This window comes from Chlamydotis macqueenii, chromosome 1 (assembly GCF_036417535.1).
Source record: "Chlamydotis macqueenii isolate bChlMac1 chromosome 1, bChlMac1.mat, whole genome shotgun sequence".
NCBI lineage: Eukaryota > Metazoa > Chordata > Aves > Otidiformes > Otididae > Chlamydotis > Chlamydotis macqueenii.
In genome coordinates this window covers 119,132,932-119,152,136 of record NC_141556.1, presented here as the reverse complement: position 1 = coordinate 119,152,136, position 19,205 = coordinate 119,132,932, and the positions used below count along the sequence as shown (strand labels likewise).

General features: G+C 40.0%; 1 protein-coding gene across 1 annotated transcript in view; it reads right to left on the bottom strand.

Annotated features, from left to right (window-relative positions):
• The window catches only part of SH3BGR (SH3 domain binding glutamate rich protein), a 29,254-nt gene extending 10,267 nt beyond the window's left edge, over positions 1-18,987 (bottom strand). Inside the window, exons 1-3 of the mRNA XM_086765546.1 lie at positions 18,855-18,987; positions 12,948-13,133; positions 5,829-5,909 (exon numbers count right to left, since the gene is read on the bottom strand). Of these exons, the coding sequence (XP_086621672.1) occupies positions 5,829-5,909; positions 12,948-13,133; positions 18,855-18,899 (312 nt within the window). The 5' untranslated portion in view covers positions 18,900-18,987. The remainder of the gene's footprint in view (positions 1-5,828; positions 5,910-12,947; positions 13,134-18,854) is intronic.
• Between the last annotated feature and the right edge of the window lie 218 nt (positions 18,988-19,205).

Below are 19,205 nucleotides of genomic sequence, written 5' to 3'. Positions count from 1 at the left end.
AGCTCCTTTCTTACCCGTGCGACCAAGCCCTTACAACACATCCACCTGGTCTGTTTGGGTTCTTCTGCTTTTCCATGGTTTAATTTGTCTCTAAAGTTAAACAAAAGGCCCCAGTCATCATCGCCTATCCTTTAAGCTTCACAAGTCCTCCTCCAGTGTTCTCATCTTATATGATTTCTTCAGCCAGTGTACTTAGCCTACAGAAGCATGACACTAGCATAGCTACGTGGCTTTTAGCCCCAGAGCATACTTGACTGAGTGCTGACTTAGGGATCTTTGTCCAAAGATGTGGTGCGCAGTGTAAGACATGCCCTCCTGCTGAGATGCTCTGCTGGATGGGGATTAAAATGATAGAAAGGAGGTTAGGAATGTTTGGAAGCAGGTATCATGACAGAGTGAAGATGGACAAAATACGTCTGCAGTTTTATCTTTTTCCTGAAACTTCACTGTAAGATTTGGTGCCCTTTTGGCAATTTTCTCCCAAACCATGGAAAATATGCTTTACATGTAAGGAGCTTGCAATGAGAAGAGAGTAGGCACATACGCTCATGAGATCCCCTTCCTCTCCGCAGAGAAAAATAGCAACAGCAAAAAAAAACTTATCAGCAGGCAAGCATCCCCCTCCATGCAAGTCCTTCCCAGCACTGCCCTGACCCTGCTCTCCTGGCAGCAAAAGCCTTTGCTGGGCTGCGTGGTGAACTGGAGCAGGAGGCTGATCAAGATTAAAGCCTTAAAAAGAAAAACATTTATGTAACTCACACAATCTGCACACTCCATTACACAGTTGCATGAATGTTTTTGCCAGCATGTGGTGGATGCTCGGGGAGAGGAATAAGCAGCTGGGAGTAAGCAGAAAGAGCCAGAGGTAGGAGGAAGAAGAAAAGACCGCTGCTTTTTCTGGCATTATTGTCTCATTCCGAGTACACATAAAACTGTGGGTTCACTGCACTCTGATGCTGGTGGCATTGTTATTAAAAATGGATCTACAGAGACATTTGTTTGGTTTCATTTATCTTTTACTTTTCCCCCACAAGCTAACAAAATATCTGAAGATTAAAATATGTACTAACACAGACATATATTGAAATTCTCTCGTGCAACACTATGTTAATACATTGTTCTCTTAAACAAATGGAAAATTCCCTACAGATATTTCTTTGTAGCAGTTCCTAAAATGAAAAAAAAAATAAAATTGCATTATAGAAAACTAAATTGGTTAGATATTTATTTTCACTATGTACATGAACATTTCATTTTAAAATCTACATACTCAATATTTTTTGGCAGATACATAAAATACATAAAGACTGAAGATGGCATTCTAATTAAAAAGAACTTATTGTGTAAGACTATCTCAGATGAATCATATATTTACTCAGAGCATAAGGCAAAAAAAAGGTGCAGCTGAAAGAACGAAAGTCTAGCAGTAGCGTGTTATCAGCCAGAACACACGTGCACACACATACACACACACACACACACACCCCCCAACACACACACAGAGTTCTTGTCAATTATATGGATAACTTTGATGTTTGGAATGTTGTCATTATACTAGCTCTTCATAGAACCAAAAAATTTAATTTTTAACTAGTTTTAAATTAAGTACCATTTATAAAGATTGGCTGACAGGTAATTTTCTCTTTAAACAAAATGCACATACTATAAATTTGTAATTCTAAGTAGTCTTAGTAGAAGTCATCTTCAACTAAAAGACTAAAGCTCAAGTATCTACGGATTTTGGTATATCAAGATTATAGATATTAAGACCAAGAATACAAAGATTAAGGACTTAAGCATATACAAGATTTGAAAACACACCCTCAGCTCAAGTAAATCAGTTTCACTGAGCTCACAGAGCAATTGCAAACCTGAATGATCTTGCTAAAAGATGCTGGGTCTCTGGATTTCTGGGAAATGGAAGCAGTATTCTACAGCAGTTAATAAAGTTCTCAAAAAAATTAGTGTCCCTGAAAATAAAAAATAATTAACTACCTGCATTCAAACCTTGCTGAGATACTCATAAGGTGTATTAATACAGCATACTGTTTGTCATCTTAGTTTAAGTAATAGGCATCTCATTGACAAAACAATTGACTTGTGCCATGTTAGAAAGCAAGCCCTGCAGCTGGAGCTTTGACTGGGCTGTTCACACATTACCAATATTTCAGAGCATTTTCAAGAATATTGAGAACAGTCTCAGACTAAGCACAAAAGGGATGAGGGCTTTAGAAAGAAACAGAGCTGAGTTTGGGGGCAGCTGAGACTGACACACCTGACCCTAGACATGCAAACTACATTGACTGCAGCTCAAATATACACATGTATGTTACTGGCACATCACTGCTCATGCCACTAATCCAAGATTAAACAGGATCATTCAGAAATCTATCGCTACCTTGAGTGATCTTTGGGTCAGGCATAAAGCATAGCTGTCCTTTATATCCCAGTGTGCCATGGAACATGTTTATAAGTTAGAAGACAAGTATTTAAGACCAGATATTCCTTCAAGTGGGAAAGTATTTGATATTAATAGACTAAAGAACTTACTAACACAAACACTATGCCCGCTTCTTCTCTTAGGCGTAGAAAACTGTGCAACTCATCCTTGTTAAATGATGCTTTAGAAAATACGGTATACAGGACGATTGGGAGGCAACAGGAGAGAGAGGATGATGTGAGCTAACTGACCCTTTCTGAAGCACCAAAAATAAGTATTGATTTTCTGTAGTGTCACTGAGTTTTATGGCCACATAACACCCTGTAATGATAAAAATGTACTTGATATACAGGAAAAAAAAAAGTGTGAAGATCTTTGCCTGACTCCAACAGTGATCTAAGCAAATAGATGACTTAAATAATTTGATCAAATGATCAAATTTAGAGCTTTGGCCTTTCCACCAAAATCTGCAGAAGTTGCCATATGCCATCCAGGCATCTAAATACTTCATTGTACTAGATCTGGGAACACAGATGTGTAATGGAGACAGCAACTGGCCATTTGTACAGTGGTACCTGACCAGCACCCTCAGCAGAGGTTCTGGCTGCAGGGAGGAGCAGGTGCCTACTTAGGGAGCTGCCCCCCAGCCTTTTTTTCCAGCCAGCCTGCTTAACTTTAATGCCAATTTGCTATTTCCTACTGAAACAATTGCAGCTTTTTTTTTGTAAGTAAGAGGACACTTAAATACATGCTTAAAGACTACTTTGCACGTGTGCTGCAGATCTGAGAGAGATCTCCGTCATATCTGTGTGTATTCAGAGCTTCCTTACACGCATCTTACAGTCGGTCTGCACCCAAATGTGTCCTAGAGACATCAGGCTCACCCTCTAAGTGTAGGTCGGCTGGCACATTAGGCTCTGGCACCGCCAGAGCTCCGACACCTATAGCAGTAACAGTTCAATGTAAACACCACTCAACTAAGTCTGGTCACAAGTTGTAGCCACCTAACCCAGAGAGAAGTCAGGGCTACAAAAATGCTAATTTGCAAAACTGAAATATGTATTTTGCACTCAGCAGCCTGATGTAGCAATGAGTTTAACTACAAGTACTTTGTTGGGAACTTACAATTTGTTGAGGGAGTAGCAAAAAGCTGCTCTGCTTGCTCTAGAAAATAGGCTCAAAACAGTCCTGGGTCAAGATCGTAGTGGGCTGTGCTGTGAAACAGCATCACGGTCATTAAAGATCTTCTCTACTACTGGTGACAAAACATGGATAGAAAAGGAAAGAGAATCTTCTGAGGCGAGAGTATAAAACATCTCACAGCTTCATATTAATCCTGATAATGCCTCAGTGAGTTAAAAACCCCTAGAAAGCAAATGCTTACTGACTGCTTTGCAGTGTTTCCATGCTTTATAGTTTGCTTCTTGTATACACTATCATCATATTCCAGAAAAAAAATACAATTATTTAAGAAGATATTAGTATGAAACCCTGTCGTATGTGTCACCATCTCTTCCACACCTGACATATTATTCCAAATTCATGCTGCTGGAAATCAATGTCACGAGCCATCCATTGTACTTCATGCTAAGGTTTAATTGACAGCCTAATGAAAGGAAAGCTGAAGCAGTGCAGCAAGGTTATTTGTATGACAAAGCGCAGCCAGGTTATTTTGCAGTGAAGATGCTGAGAAACACCTCTGCAATAAATGCTAAAACACTTGGATATGGCTCTCACAAATTCAGGAACAGATTCTAAAAGAGAGATGATGTAAATACAATTCCGGTCTTTACATGTTTTTTTTTAAAAACACTCTCACTTATTTCCACTTCCTGGATCGAAACAATCACCACTGCCACCGATGCAGCAGTTAATCAGCATAAACCACACTTGCTTGCTACTGATAGCACTAACACTTATCTGCCCAGCAGAATGTACTGAACATATTATTTTCAACAGTTACAAAGTTGTCACGAAGTAGAAGCTGCAATAGGCTCTGCTGACAGCTGGGAATGAATGAATTCTAAAAAATTGCTACTTCGGTTCACAGACACGCAATCTAATAGAGGCTTGCACGAAGAAGCAGATAATATATGAAGCAGGAAGATGGGAAAATGCAATTTTCCTTATCTCATTGATTCTCCACGTATCTTTTATAATTATTATAACATGTAAGACCTGTAGTCTTTTAAGCCTTTCATGGTTTTGTGGGTGTTAATTAAATGAATTCTCACAAGACCCTCGTAAGATGGGCAAGTAATTTTTATTTCGTTTGGTGGGAGATGGCATGGCTAAAGCAGAAAGTTTAAATCACGTTCTCCTTATCACACAGAGACTCAGTGTCAGAGACATTTATAGCAACTGTGGCTCTTCCCTGGGTATCTCTTCATCGGTAGCTCTCAAAGCACTTAGCAAAGGCTCCTTTTTCTCTCTGCTCTTACAGAGGAGGAAAAACAGACATTTACGACACGGTTTCACTCCAAGTTGTTACACAGCTGGCAGCAGGGTAGAACTAGGAAGCAGATCTCATGCTGCAGAGCAGCTCTTCCGCCAGGTCACCACAGTGCAGCAGAGTTTGCTGTCACTCTGGCTCATCACTCTCTTGATTCATTTCTTTTGTTGAATCACCCACATTAAAGATGGCAACATTTGATTATCATCTAACAAGATCTTAGGGTAAGTGAGCTGTAATGCTCTCAGTTATAAAACTTCTAATTAGAAGGAGACTCTGTTAAAGATAAAACACATTACTTTCTGTAAAAGGAGAAAAAAAAAACCAAAGAAAGAAATATCTTTTTGTCTTGCCAGAAATATATTAGAACATCGTTATCGTCAAAATACAGTGGATGTAGAACGATGGGTAGACTTGCCAAAGGTACTTTATGAAGTCCTGGGTAAGACTTTAAGTTATCTCCTCAAGGCCGAGGGAGCAAACCCTATAGCGACAGTCTGTGTGTGCACACAGAGGATGGAACGGGTCCACACCCCAGCCCCTCTGTTGCTGGTCAGTACAAACCCCGCTCGCTCAAGGTTTGATCCAGCCATGGAGGAAGTGAAGGTTCCTTGTAATTAACACAACCTATAAATTGCATTAGGAAATTCTGCATCATTTAAACGCTGAACATGATAAAATACTGCTTTGTGCCAACAACAACAAAAAAATCATCAGATGGATGCATGTTAACAAGACTGCAGTGAAAGAAGGGAAAAGTATTTCCTAGTATTTACTGAACTAGACTTTTTTTTTCCCCCTTAAAAACACTTTGCTGCACCAGCATGTAATGTAATGCTTGTCACTGCCCCTTATTTGACATGCTGAGTCACTGCCTATCTTCATCTTTTATTAAAATCAAATAAACGTCCCCCATGAAAGGACAGCAGTGCGTACCTTTGTGCCTGGAGGAGGAGCAAGACCCAGGAATGAATAAATAATATTTTCTTCTTTAGCAGAGAAAAAGGATTCAAAATCCTAAAAAAGGAACAAACAAACAACAGAGAATTGGTAACAAAAATCAACAAAAAGCACAGGAGGAAGAGACTAGCCCAGGCAAATCTTTCTTGCATTGATGAACATGACTATGCATTTGTACCAGCGCCTGCATCATCTGAGCCCCAGGAAGAAAACTCAGATAAAGGGAGTTTCACAGCGGCTGGAAAAATGAACAAATGAGCAAATTTCTCCAGAGACTTACACTTTAATTATATCGCATCTATCTCAGAATCAGATAAAATTAAGCATCTCATTTTAATGTGCCTCAGCTGTACACACCAAAGTAAAGCCATTCCTATTTAAATGTTAAAATAAAACTTGCTGTGAGTAAGAACATAAAATAGGCCCTCAAAACCCTGGACAGTTTTATGGCAAATAAAAGGCAACAGCCAATGTAATAGCACCATTGAAATGATAATGAGGAAACTGTTTATTTTAAAGAAAGGCACTCTGGTTAGAAAATGCAGCTACTTTTCGGACAAACTTAGCAAAGAACTGTGTTCTTCTCTCTGACATACATGTACCAGCCAAAATGTCTTGTCCACATGTGAAGTGAAGTTATAAATCATTAAGTTAAATGCCAGCTTTCTCTTCAGTGCTAACATAACTGAAAAGACGCGAGGGATGGCTCCTATCCTACCGTCTAGAACTTGCATGGTCTTTAGTGTATTCTCCTGTACAACTTTCCTACCAATTAAGGAAGCTCTGCTATCACTGGTTTGTTACTAGGAAGTTCATGGCTCACGTCTTAAACAGGTAAAAATCAACATGTATTTGAGATCTCAGCAGAAAGTCTGGTCATAAGTGACCAGCCCCCAGTCACACAGCAGGGGGACTGAACGCATGTCTGCTGAATCCTAGACTACTACCTTGACCATGTTATCATCCTCCCTCTCATCCCAAATAACTCCCAAAATAGAAGCCTCTAAATAATAAGGTGCTGACTCATCCTTGACACTTGTTTGTAAAGCTGGGTTAGGACCTCACTTGTTTTATTGGGCTGTTATAGTATTTCCAGAAAATAAATTATTGGCCAAGGGTAATCCTAGGGAAGGGCTGGAGTGGATGGTTGAGAAGTCACCTTAATGTCAACAAGACTGGAATCAATGCCATTTCAGTCCAGTTTGGAAGAGGTAACATAGCTCAACAGACAGGATAAATGACAGCCCACTTCACTGATTTATCTAAGGGACAGATTGGCTTTCACACAGGCCTAGCTACAGGCAGTGGAAACTGCCAGGCCTGGGAGAAGCCCTGGAGCACATTTTGCCCTGACCCAGCAAAATATGTCCTGTTGCTCCTGGCCACTCATTTCTCAAACCACCTCTTTGCTGTTTTCACGTTGCTGTGGGGTTCTCCTCATCTAACCCAGGTCTGCCCTAAGTATTTAAGAAAGCCAGTGTCTGAAGTCTAACCCATAAACTTAGGAGCAATACAGCAAACAAGAACACAAGGATTTTCTGCAGTTCAAAGGGTTGGAATTCGACGTGGGCCTTTGATAGGTCATACAAACACAGGAAACTTGTGTCCTCCTGCATACCACATACCCATAAAACAGCCTAAGCAAACTATGGCACAACACGTCAATAGCTGGGGAACAAAGAGAAGACTGTAACGAGGAAGGGCCACGAAGTGGACTTGGTATTTTACACATCTTCTTAGTGCCTCCCCAGAGGAAAAGCAGCAGATGGCAAGTGTACTAAAAATCTCCAGAGACACGTAGCCTTGTAGATAACCAGACCTGAGGGCACAAGCATCTGAATGACCACATGAACTCCTTATCAGAAGAGGATACAACCTGCTATCATACTGGGTACTCCTTCGCAACTGGTAGCATACAATGGCATCCAACAGTAAATGTGTTATCTTGCAGTAAATGGAAGGTCACTTAGCTTGCTTACACTGAGGAGCAAGCTATTATGTATTTAGCATGGGGTAAAAGCATGACTACAGTGATCATGGAATAGTTTTTGCATTGTATATTTGCACTCTTACTTTCCTAACAATGACTTGTTCACTTCTCCATTCACTGAATGACCAAAAATAGCTGTTCCCAAGGCAGGCAGTAAGAAAAACGAGCAGCTACAATTTATTTCAGGTGAGTAATAATATTATATCTGTATGAGAAGACATAAATGGTCTAGGTGGAGGGTAGTGGTATCATTTGTCTTTGGAACTAGTCTTTGAAAAACACAGTGAAACATATTTTTAAGAAAATACTTTATGAGTTTTTCTTTATGATATGAGTGCATATGCACATATACAGCCTACACTACCATCCTTTGTACGACTGCTGTGGAAATGCCAGGCAGCAAAACAGCTAACTCCAATTGCACATCAGCAGAAAGTTCTTCCCCATAGGACTGGTACGGCACTAGGTCGGAGTGCACAGAGAGGGCACGGAAACACCACCCTTAGAGACTTTTGAAACTCAGAAGGCCAAAGCCCCAAGCAACATAAGCTGACTTTAAGGCTAACCCTGCTTTCAGCAGCAGGCTGGACTACAGATCGCCAGAGGTCTCTATGATTTCTGTGTGACTTTCGCAGTTATATGAAGCACCAAATAAAAGTCTTTCTTACCTAATAACTCAGAGATTATTTTAAAAAGCACATACATGGGTAATTTATTCTATAGATTTCAGTTTACAGAGAAAAGCATAGATTTCAGTTCACAGAGAAAACCATTAGTTTACATTCCATTTATTTTCTAGTTTCCCAGGGTTTTTTGTTAAGCAAAAGCAAAGACAAGAGCAACAGAGTGCTCAATATATTTAGAAAGCGACACAGATGCAGATGTCTGTCTAGACATGAACCAAGAAGTAGCTTAAGAAAAAGATCAAAGAACATAATTGCCAACATTGATGGATTAGAATGGATACTTGAAATTGGTGCAATAGCTAGACATACAACATGAATCCATTTCTAATCTGTTTTTGCAAGTGGTGATACCAAAGAGCTGAAAGAAAAATAAGGTTCAAGCTATTTATATGACAGTCATAAGCTTGTCTGACCTTGCAGAAAACACACGGTGTGTTTTCATAAATGCATCCATAAGAAACCTTCATTTTACAGTACAAGTTAGGAAGTGAAGCAGCTCTTCAGGGTCAGCCAGAAGATGCAGATACTTTTACATATCAGTAGAAAAGAAGATTAGCAACAGGATTGCATTTACTTGCTCATTATGTCAGTCTGCTCCAGTACAAAAAGGAAGCCTCCTCACCTGTCCCCAGTATTCCCTCTTTCCTTACCCCCATCCCCAAAATTTCACTGAACTGCAGAAGAGTGGATTGGAGAAGATCTCAAAGGATCATTTTTCCAAGGCAGGAACCACTACACTATTCCTAATGACATTTAATGAGATAATGAGACAATCTCCTGAAAACTACATGTTTTTTTTTTCCTGATATCTGACTTAAACATTCTTTGCTTCCTTTTTTGCTCATTACATATTGTCCCACCTCCAGTGGGCGTGAAGCAGAACATATTTTACAAAATCCTAGAACCACAAGATAATTCAGGTGGAAAGAGACCTCAGGAGACCATCTAGTCCAACCTCCTGCTCAAAGTAGGGTCAATGCTGAATTCAGACCAATAATCAATTCCTTTTTGATACAGCCCTTAAAATATTTGAAGGTTGTCACATCTCCCAAACCCCTCTTTCTCAGGGTCAGGAAGGAAATATTATCTTCAATATTCACCTCCCAAGGCCAGTGTTCCCAGGTGAACATGCTGCTAATGTGTACACACATGCACATACAAATGGGAACCAAACATCCAGGACAATCGATAGGAAGGGAAATGATGGAAAAGAGTGATCTCTGAAAGGAGAATGAGCAGAAATGAAATGTAACAAGTTCGACCTCAAAACAAAGGACTACCTGGGAATGAAGAAAGAAAAAAAACTAGTAGGAAGGAGAAAGAGAAAAATAAAATGTCTTGCAAAATATAAGAAGTGTAAAGAACTTGACTTGTTTAGCATAGAAAAATGAAGATTAATAGAGGATATGATTCCCATTTACAAACACATTTGACTAGATGTGTTCAAGCTAAAGAGTGATTTTGGCATACCAGGAAATGGGTAAAATCTGGCTGCATATACCCAGGCTACAAATCTGAAGGTTTCTAGATGCCATTAAACTGAGGACCTTGAAGACTGTACTAACAAGAGCAACATATTTTAAAGGGACTTTCCTCAGTTCAGGATACTGGGCTGGAGTCCATGACTCAGACAGACCTTTGCAATTCTCAGCCCTATTTTTCATAAAGTGGCTGAGGCAAAAGGATGTGGGAAGAGATAAGATTTATCATGTAAATCTTTAACAGCATAAACCAGTTCTAGATTTCAGAATGATGGGTCTGTTGGACCTGCACAGGTTATGCAGGGGTGTAGAATGCAAATTAGCAGCTTTACATTGTAGACATGTTGCAGAAGACATCATGTCCCTCAGAGGAATTTTGCACCAGCCTGCCAGCCCCTGGCCATGTTCTCAACTGGCTCACATAATCCCCCTTCACACTCACTGCACAGCTCCCTTAGGATACCTTCCCTTGAGGAGGAGAGCAAGGCTCATGTACTGATATGGATTTCCTTACCTAATTCATTTTGAAATAATGATGCTATAAATGTATCTTTGTTACGCACCCACTGGGATCATTAGCAGCCAGCTTTGAGAGACAGGTATATTACAATTCTGAAGACTTTTAGACTAAGTGTAAATTTGATTTAGTTTTTAAACCAGTAGCTGGAACTGCTTTCTGGACCCCTTTTTACATGGAGGTGTCTTTGCAAAAGACTCTTTCTTAACTTATATTTATTTCAAGATGTAGATTATTTGGCTTCCTGAAACAGCTTCAGACATGGAGTAAAAACTGTCTATTTATCATATACTGGCAAGACGGATCAGCTGCAATGCTCTGTAAGGCAGTAACTCGTTAATTCACTGCATAACCTCTCCAGGGAATCTCAGAAATATTCATTGCAACATATGCTGCCACAAAATCCAGAATAAGTTATACCAAATTATACTTTTTATTGGTGCAGACTGGATGCTGAAATGCACATGAATTTTAACCTATCAAGTTCTCTTTTAAGATTTCTATGAGAAAATGAGGAAACAATTGCACTCCATTACTCATGCTAGCAACTTTTGCTGTGAGAGCACTGAAGTTAGTTCTGAAAACTTAGTGGCATGTAAATCCCTTCTCTCCCAAAACAACCTTTGCAGTAGTTCACACTGGATTTGTGGAGTAACTTAAAACTGGGCTCACTATGTGATCTACGTTTCAGAGTACTTTGCAAGTTCATTTCAGAGATCATATCAGAGTACCTTCCAGTTTGTATTTCTATCCAGACTACGAGCAGAAAAATGTCGCAGATATCTCTGGATTCACCAATGTTGTGGTTTAGCCTGAGTCACCAGTTTCTTGCTCACCCTCCCCAGTGGGATCAGAGAGAGAAATTGGGAAGAAAGGAAAACTTGTGGGTTGAGAAAAAGACAGTTTACTAGAATAGCAAAGGAAAAAAAATATAAGGATACTAAAATGTACAAAATGAACAATGTACGATTTCTCACCACCCAATGTCTGAATGACCGATACACCCCATCCTGAGCAGCGATCACAGAAACAAAATCGAGCAGCAGGCAAAGGGGGGAGATGGAGCCAGCAAGGTAAGGGAATGATGCCAGCAAGCAAGCAAAAGAGATGAGATGGAAAAATTGGAAAAATAGATGCCCCTGCCATCAGCAACCCCCACTTCTATACTGAGCATGACGTTTATGGCATGGAATACTCTCTTTGGCCAGTTTGAATCAATTGTTCTGTCTGTCTTTCTCCCAGCTTTCTGCATCTGCACGAGCGAGACTTGGAAAGCTGGACAGTGACCTTGGTCTCATTAATAACAACTCGTATCATCAGTGTGTTTATCAGCATTCTTCACATACGAAATCCAAAACACACTGGCTACTGAAAGGAAAATTAACTCCATCCCTGCCAAAACAAGTACAACTATCCTAATATTCATGTTGGTACAGTATTCTCTATCACTGACTTGAACAAACTCTTTCAAGAGAAATAACCTGTTACAAGCATATATGCAAATACAAAAGCATCTAATGAGTGTTACAATTTCTGTTATGAAGCGCTGGATATTTTTTGAATAAGCAACATAATTTCAACAATTCAGAACACATACTAGAACTATTCCAGTGAACTATAATTCTTACTTTTTTATTTTTATAATATAATGGAAAATAAAGACTTCTGTTGATGGCCCCTGGTGCTTCAGACACCTACTTGACATCCTAGCAGCCCAGATGAGTCTGTGTCAAACAAAAAAAAAATATCAAGACTCACCATGCAAAATTAACTGGAAGTTCAATAAGCAAAGTGCTATACAGCGAGAGACAGCAGATCAGCCTTGCTAGGTATCTCACTAGTCTTGAGTAGCTCGGTATTGTCAAACCACATAATTAAGCATCTACCTCTCCAAGTACAACTGAGCTATCTTCATAGCCTACATTTGGTTATCCTGAGACACTGTGTGAAGAAGCCATAGTATCACCTGAACAGTTCTGCCCTTGGTCTTCAGGAGCTGAACTGCGAGTGCAGGCAGAGAGCCAACAGCAGGACAACTTATGAGTGAGCTACACAGCAGGAGGAAGGAGACTGTGAGAGGAAAACACAGAGCTCCTCACAGGCGGCCAACTCCACGCCTTCCAGTGAGCTCTGGGTTCTGCATAGGCTCCGCGTCTGCAGGGGATAATCTATACAGTCTGTTAAGCAAAGTTTCTCTAGCCAGTTTTCCTTCTGAGTGTTTATTTTGCTCTTAAAAAAAAATATATATATATTTGTTTAGTTGCTTTTCTGTGCCTAAAAAATGCTTTCTAAGAATTATTCTTTCAAAGTGAATCTCAAATTGTCTTAAGGAGTTTGTTTCACACTTCCTACTAATGGAAAAAAAACTCTCTGTGAAAGAAGGCTCTCTGAAGGTATTCCAATTTCCAAACAGTTTCTTACCCCACAGTACCGCTCCTCGTTGAAGATCTGCGGAGGGAGGGGAATTCCATTTTGAGGCTTTTTTTCACCTGGGACATTCTCTCTCATCCATTTCCTGTTGTCTTCATCACCTGCTATGTCCATTTGCTGAAAGTCAATCTTGTTGGCCTCTAAAAAGCCCACTACTTCTTGCTGTTTCTTTTTGATCTGGTTAGGAAAGAGGAAAACCAAAATTCCTTATTTAAAAAGAAAATAGTTTTCTAAAGCAATTGCTATTACAAGCAGAACTAATGCAAGTATGTTAGGTTGGATCCTCTATTGTAGCAGCCTCCAAACTTTCTGAAGCTGAGATTCAACACTGCTTCTCAGCACCCAGAGCACTGCCATTACTTCCCCTCTCCGCAACAGCTTCTTTCTTTCCTCCCTGGAAGCAGTGATACCTCCATCTAAGAACCGAGGCTCAGCAGGAAGCCTCCTACTTTGTTCCCACATTTGTGAGTGTGGTGTACAGATATCTAAAGCTAATCCTGCCTAAAGTTAGCACAGATCTGAGAATGTACATATTCTCCTCAACAGGAAACAGTCTCCTTTTTCCTACTCATTACATATGACATTTAGCTTTCTGTGAGCCACATGTTTCTCTGTGTCCCTGTTCTTTAATGCTAGGCATAATTAAATATGAGAGAAATGAAAAATCAGTACAGCTCAATGAAAATCCAGTACAGCTTAACTCCTGTGCTTGAATATTTCCCACATTACAGAATGATGTTCCTGTTGGACCATGAGGAACATATTGCATACAAAGCAAGCGTGTTATACATACCTCCTGTGACACCTAAAATTCAATCATGGCCCTTATTCATTTTTATGTTAGTTCTGTACAGGCCTAGGATGCAGGCATCAAGCTTATAACCACTTTACTTTGAAGATGTGATACTCATTATATTTCTCTAGTAAAGGAACATTTAAGGAACTTCCCCATTTTGTATATGTCTCACTTGTGTAAGAGCTGCAAGGCTGAACTTTAGCCCTACAAGTGTTAGAGCATTGGAAGCAAGCACTGTTTGCTGTACAAATTCTCCCAAGCTGCTCTTTGGTCACGGACAACTAAACTACTATCATCTAGCACAATCACGTTCCAGATGGGACTCTCTTCTCCTCCCAGTTATGCTACTCGATGCAGCAAATTAGTGTCCTATATAGGCAGTAGCTAGAATGATGTATCAAGGTAATTTTTACATACAAGCCATCATACAATTTGAAACCATGTCTTCCACAAATCAGACATCTGAACAACTGAATTTGCAGTGATGCTAAGCTAGTGTAAATCGGTCTGAGACAGGCAATAAGACCAAAAATATTTCATGGATTACGTGTTTCTGTAATCTAATAAACCTGAAAAGCTGAGAAGCTGAAATGGAGTGATAGCCTATTATATTGGAAGAAAGAAATTTCATGATTAAGGATAAAATTTATTTTTCTCATTTAAATAAGGAAGAGTCTGTCTATATGCTGTGTCTATAAGCTATGCTTTCTTATAAAAAATAACAAAGATAAAATGCTGTACATTTTTATGAGAGCAACAGAGGTTTATGGTGAGCTAAAAAATGCACATCACTTTGAATGGAAAAATTAGTCCAAAGTGTTCAAAAGCCATGCAGCTGACAGATCTCAAAGGTGCTTATTTATGTTCTTATTTTCACTTTTTAAACAGAAGTAATTTTCTTAATGGCCATTTAGCAGTCCAGTTATTTGCAGAACACATTCAGGTGGCAGAATGGACTGCTTGCTTGAGGGGTACTTCACTAGAGGAAGTGGTAAGATAATGTTTGTGTAAATGGTTAATAAAATCTGCATGAGACAGTACTAAGAGTTTCACCACATGCTGTGAAAGCCAGCTTACTCAAGTGCTGTCAGCTGCAACTTCAGCGTCAGCTTGTCTCTTTGGACACAGGCACTGAAGTAGATATGGCTCCTGGAATAGCAAATGCCCCAGACGGACAGTGCCTCTGAGGAGATAATGGAAACTGAGCTGCAGATTCTGTCCTCCCTTGCTTGTGGCTGCAGCTATAACTTTCAGAACTAAACAACCTGGATAAACATTTTTTCTTCAGCTTGAGGTTCATAATACACAGGAGGCTCAGATAGCACCAGGACTGAAAGCAAAAACGAGGGGAGGGTTGCGAGAAAAATGAATGCTGAGGAAAAATAAAAAGTTACATGCAATTATGCTTGGGTAAGGAAAAAGCAAGGTGTTTCTCATTATGATAACAACAATAAACTATGCAGAAGAGGTACTATGTCTTAAGGCTTCCAATTACCAGGGTTTAGGCAGAGCAAGACTTGGAATGTACACTAAGTATGAAACCATAAAACAAGCCTCTGCTGTGGCTGGTGCTAGGTAGCTGGGCAGCCACCAAACAGCACTCAGAGAGGGAAATCTTCCAGGACATGCAGAGGACATGCAAAGGTTTTCCCAGAATGGATGAGATTGCAGGAGCTTGTTTGTGCCCTCACTTGTGCCTGATGGCATGGGAAGAATTCAGATTACTTGGGCATAGATTCCCTGGAAAGTGGTGGTGGATATTATTTCATCAGTGTCATTTTCCCTTTCAACGAAGCTGAAGTTCCACCATCTCTAGCTGTTAGTCCCTTAACATAAGAAAAAACTGTTTAAAATAAATATTTTCTAGATAGAGTGTAAGAGCTACAGGTAATATTAGATTCACCTGATGCATAATTAAATATTATCATCTATATCTTCGCAATCCAGAGCATTCGTGTTGACCTGATGCCTATGGCAGAAGCAAACGGTACACAGTCAACAATTTACAGCAAGAGGAACATAAATGTTGGCAGGTAGACCTGCTGCAGCTTCTACTTCTAACACTGCATGGACAACCTATTCCTGATAATTATTCCTATTTATCACACTCTAACTTCTGATTTGACTTGAAATTTATTTGAAATTGGACCTCAAGTTTGTAGATGACTACATTCACAGTCATGGATGATGAACACCTACCTTGTATTTTAGAGGACATAATTCAAATAGACTACATTTTCTTCAGTCTTTCTGAGATTTTGAAGGTGAAGAAGTTTATAAAATGTCACCAAAAATGCTGAGAGTAAAAGAATTCTAGAAGTGCTGTAACAATGAGCAGCAGTAAGCAAGACTGTAGAAGATTTCCTGTGTAAGACATGAACCTCCTTTCTCCTGTGATTCACGGTACCTTAAAACCTTGCAGGATATTACCCATTTCTGAACACGTCTGTGGCTAGTAACAAAATTATTTTATTTTTTTACTGCTTGCTTCAAGCCAAGTATTTAGTACTTTTTAGTGTTATGAATAAGTGTCTCCCCTTCTGCTTGTGTTAATGAATAGCTGACTATCAGCTAAGTTTGGAGCAGAAAGATAATAAAGCCGAAGTTATTTAAAATAAATTTCTGAATTATAGAGGGGAAAAATACAGGCTGCAGATTTGCTCTAGAGCCACAATGAATTATATAATTCAAGCATCTGACCCAGAGCACCAGAATGTTACATGGTTCACTTTTTTAAAAGTATTTTTTAACATAACCAGTTGCAATTAGTAGTGTGACTGTGCAGTACATAGAAGAGAAACGTTTTTCATTCTTTAGCAATGCTCCTCTGCTGATTTACACCAGAGGAGGCTGAGCCCATTATATTTTTAAATTCAAAATTAATTACACGCCATTGGTGGAGATCAGTCACATTGCAGAGAGCACCAGTGCTACTAGGACAATTTAGACTTCCAATTTAAGGTGTTTAGGGATTAAATTCATTCTTCTCAGGAAAAGCTGTACAAGGCTGATACAAAATTTGGTTTTAACAGGATTTCAGAGATATACTGTGGTTTGTGCTGGCTTCTTGTATGAGTGAGCTTTATTTTATATATAGCAAAACTCATTAAAGGTTCATTGAAAGGTTACTTTCCATACATTTTTATCAGTAAATATGGAAAACTACTCCAGCCGAATGTTGTGTTTACTTGGCATGGCAATTATATATCAGTAATCTGAACACATGCTGCCTTCTGAGGTTGCTACAGCTATATGTACATCCAGTGCTGAGGAAAGGAGGAAATACAGAGGCATATTGCCCCGTAAAGATGCCATACCCTTCCTTCCAATATATGTCTGGGATCTCACTAGCAGCTTTTGTGGGCTGCTAACATAAAGTGGAGATGGGCGTTAACAAGTTTAAAACATATTACAGTTCACGGACATTAGCTGTCTTTCTTAGCAGTAATAAACCACAGTAGCAATGCTTAACAGCTCAAAATGGCTGGATAAAGCTTGCACATTGCTCAGTGTGGCGCACACATCCCTCCACTGCCGTCCAAGAGGAAAGGAGTGGGTTATAGCTGCTAGGAATGCCTACAGCAGAGGACAGATCTTGGTTCAACTAGTGCTAAATATATGATACGCTTGATTTTAATTGCGTAAGTGATCTCTGAATGTCAGCGTTTAATCAAAGCACTCACACAACTGCCTCGCTGAACTACAGCCCCAATCCTATAGCTGGAGTGGTGGCAGTTCGTGCCAGAGGCACACAAAATGAGGATGGCCGCAGCGCACACATTTGGAATGCCTGCGCTGGGATTTCGGTCATCGTTACAACTTTCCCCAGAAAATGGATGAGTGGCAAAGGAGGGAGAGAGGACTCTTCTTTGGTCAACAAAAGGAGACCAAAACAGGAGACCAAACAGAAGTGAAAGGACTGCCAATGCACAGCGCATAGCAATTTATAAAGCCGCTTGAGCAGTAACTGCTAGATTACAAATTACCAAACCTGCAGTTTCCAACGCCCTCTTCTTTTTCTCCCCTTGTATCTGAGGTTTCTTAGAAAAAAAAAAAAAAGAGAATGCTAAAATGTCAATAGTAAATTTAGAGTGTCACGCTTGGTGATAGGCTGGCAACACAAGCTGATGAGAGAACTGCAAACTTCCTCAGTTGTATTTAAATTTGAATTTTAGTGAATGACCCCCAATTAATTTTCTAGAGATGATGGTCCCATAAACTGCGGGTGTTTTTTGGAGCTTTTCAACTCTGGAAGCTTGTTAAAGACACAGAGCTGGTGTGGGAGAGACAGAGATGTAGTTACAACTATGTGCAAGCACCAGCCAGTTTGTTTAGCCGTGTCACTGGTAGTGAGTGACTGCCAAAGGAAAGCTGCAATCTGAGCTCATCTGGGAATTGGATATAAAAGGAAACAGTCCTTTCCCAATTCCCACCTCCCACAGACTTCCAACCTCCCTACTATTCACATGCCCTTCCCTTCAGCTGATAGACTATGCTGACAGCTACAGCAGTAGATCTCAATACTAAAAACCATCAGTATGGCATTTCAGGAGACACATACACACAAAAAAGTCCCAAGGAAAACAAAAAAAAACCAAACCAAAAACCTAGGGAAAGCAAGGGGGATGGGGAAGAATTTTTTTCTGCATAACTTTATTCAGCTTACTTTGGCTCCAGGCTCTTTCTTAGACACAGGTCCCCTTCAGCAGGAGCAGTGTCCTAAAGTCTCTTTTAAAAACAAATACATTAATTTCTACTGTAAACAATCTACCTTAGCTTTTGTGCAAATACAGTATCCGCTTTTTTCTTCTTCAGTGAATATATATTGCATATACTTTTTCAAACAGAAGTAAATCTATCAGATGGCAGATAATTTATATGTAGATGTTATAACTGTAGTAAAAACTCACATGCAAGCAAGTCTGCATTAACAGGCATTCTCTACATCTTGAGTAGCTTTCAAGAATAAGATGGTCAATGCAGGCTAGAATAAATCCAGTGTTTTTTTCTCACATGCAAACTCAGGCTGTCCTGGGATCCTCTAATCTAATTTACTAACCCGATCCCAGCAGAAAGAGGAGTATGTTAAATGAGACACCTACCGCTGTAGACCCCGAAGATGTGGCTACAAAGACTTTGATCACCATGTTGACAGTGATAAAAATGAATCAGCAGAGCACGCCTGCTACCCACGAGTCACCACAGTCCCAAGAGGAATCGGAGCATTCGGCAGCTAACCCTAGTCCTAAATGCATGCCCCCCTACCCCCCAGCAATCCAGCAGCTTTCTCCTCTCTCTCTCTCCCCAAGGTCCCGGGTTTTCCCACTCCATTGGCTCTCCGGTATTTTGGGATGAGGAGCCAGTAGAGGATTGGTTAGTAAGAGGAGCCATAGCAGGGAGTTTGCACCTGCCCCCAGCCTTATTGCATTAGATTGACAGGGTGGCAGTCTAAA